This window comes from Sardina pilchardus, chromosome 17 (genome assembly GCF_963854185.1).
Source record: "Sardina pilchardus chromosome 17, fSarPil1.1, whole genome shotgun sequence".
NCBI classification, from domain to species: Eukaryota; Metazoa; Chordata; class Actinopteri; order Clupeiformes; family Clupeidae; genus Sardina; species Sardina pilchardus.
In genome coordinates this window covers 33103620-33106119 of record NC_085010.1, presented here as the reverse complement: position 1 = coordinate 33106119, position 2500 = coordinate 33103620, and the positions used below count along the sequence as shown (strand labels likewise).

The window sequence follows — 2500 nt, the reverse complement described above, 5'->3', positions numbered from 1 at the left end:
GGTGTGTGGATATGGAGAGGTAACACACACACACACACACACACACACACACACACACACACACAGACACACACACACTCAAACGAACATGCTCAATCACTCTCTCACACAGACACAAACACACGCACGTACGCACGCACACACACACACACACACATTCACACTCAAACAAACATGTTCAATCACTCTCTCTCTCACGCAGACACAAACACACTCACACACACACTCTCTTGCTCACACACGTTAGTATACATGGACTTTTTCTTTCGTGCACTCTGGTATCACATATTCTGTGTGCGTGTGTGTGCGTGTGTGTGCGTGTGTGTGTGTGTGTGTGTGTGTGTGTGTGTGTGTGTGTGTGCCATATACAGCTCTGGATTTTTTTTTTTCTTCTGATGACATCCTACGGTTCCTGAGTGACATTTGAATGAGATTCATATTTAAAATGAACAGATCACTGCAACAACTCAGCAACTTTAGACATTTCAAATGTCACTCAGCAACTTTAGAATGGCATCAGAAAAATGTGCAGTGATCTCTTAATTGTTTTCAAAGCTGTTTATTTGTGTGTGTGCCTGAGTGTTTATTTATTGATATACTGTATACACACTGCTCAAGATTCTAGAGGACCCTCTACAGGCCAGCGGGCCCTCAGGTCCTCCAGGGCAAGTCTGCTTCTGACCGTGTGGATCAATAAAGTATCTATCTATCTATCTATCTATCTATCTATCTATCTATCTATCTATCTATCAGTGTGGATCAATAAAGTATCTATCTATCTATCTATCTATCTATCTATCTATCTATCTATCTATCTATCTATCTATCTATCTATCTATCTATCTATCTATCTATCTATCTATCTATCTATCTATCTATCAGTGTGGATCAATAAAGTATCTATCTATCTATCTATCTATCTATCTATCTATCTATCTATCTATCTATCTATCTATCTATCTATCTATCTATCTATCAGTGTGGATCAATAAAGTATCTATCTATCTATCTATCTATCTATCTATCTATCTATCTATCTATCTATCTATCAGTGTGGATCAATAAAGTATCTATCTATCTATCTATCTATCTATCTATCTATCTATCTATCAGTGTGGATCAATAAAGTATCTATCTATCTATCGATCTATCTATCTATCTATCTATCGATCTATCTATCTATCTATCTATCAGTGTGGATCAATAAAGTATCTATCTATCTATCTATCTATCTATCTATCTATCTATCTATCTATCTATCTATCTATCTATCAGTGTGGATCAATAAAGTATCTATCTATCTATCTATCTATCTATCTATCTATCTATCAGTGTGGATCAATAAAGTATCTATCTATCTACAGCGCCCTCCACAATTATTGGCACCCCTGGTTAAGATGTGTTCTTTAGCTTCTAATAAATTCATTTTTTTTCCAAATAATATAGGACCACAATGAAAAAAAGCGCAAAATCCAACCTTTAATACAAGTGCATTTATTTAGAAGGAAAAAAATCCCACATTAAGAAATAATTATTTTACATCAAATCATGTGTGCCACAATTATTGGCACCCCTGATGTTAATGCTTTGTACAACCCCCTTTTGCTAATAAAACAGCACCTAATCTTATAATGTTTCACAAGATTAGAGAAAACAGAAAGAGGGATCTTCGACCATTCCTCTTTGCACAAAATCTCCAAATCAGCCAACGACCTGGGTTCTCTCCTCTGCACTCTCCTCTTCAACTCACCCCACAGGTTTTCAATGGGGTTGAGGTCTGGGAACTGAGATGGCCATGGTAGGAGTTTGATACGGTGTCTGGTGAACCATTTCTGTGTAGACTTGGCCATATGTTTAGGGTCATTATCTTGCTGAAAGACCCAGTGACGATCCATCTTCAGCTTTCGGGCAGAGGCCACCAGATTTTGATTTAAAATGTCCTGGTATTTCAAAGCATGCATGATGCCATGCACCCTAACAAGGTTCCCAGGCCCTTTGGAAGAGAAACAGGCCCACAGCATCACCGATCCTCCCCCATACTTCACAGTGGGCATGAGGTGCTGTTCTGCATACTCATCTTTTTGTTACGCCAGACCCACTTAGAGTGTTTGTTGCCAAAAAGCTCTAACTTTGTCTCATCTGACCAAAGCACACGGTCCCAGTTGAAGGCCCAGTACCGCTCCAGACGTTTGTGCTTATGATTTTGAGTGAGAAAGGGTTTTTTCCCTGCATGCCTCCCAAACAACTTGTTGGCATGTAGATAGCGCCTGATGGTTGTTTTGGAGACTTTGTGACCCCAAGATGCAACCATTTGATGCAATTCTGTAACAGTGAGTTTTGGAGATTTTTTTATTTCTCTTACCATCCTCCTCACTGTGCGTGGTGGCAAAATAAACTTGCGTCCTCTTCCAGGCTTGTTTACCACTGTTCCAGTTGTTTTAAACTTCTTAACGATTCCTCTGACCATAGATACGGGCAGGTGTGCGAGTGGCTATTTTCT

At 39.2% G+C, this 2500-nt stretch overlaps 1 protein-coding gene across 1 annotated transcript in view; it reads left to right on the top strand.

Annotated features, from left to right (window-relative positions):
* Positions 1–2500, top strand: part of ahcyl2b (adenosylhomocysteinase like 2b) — a 51947-nt gene that overhangs the window by 27203 nt on the left and 22244 nt on the right. Inside the window, exon 9 of the mRNA XM_062517811.1 lies at positions 1–19. This exon is cut by the window's left edge and continues 45 nt beyond it. Within this exon, the coding sequence (XP_062373795.1) occupies positions 1–19 (19 nt within the window). The remainder of the gene's footprint in view (positions 20–2500) is intronic.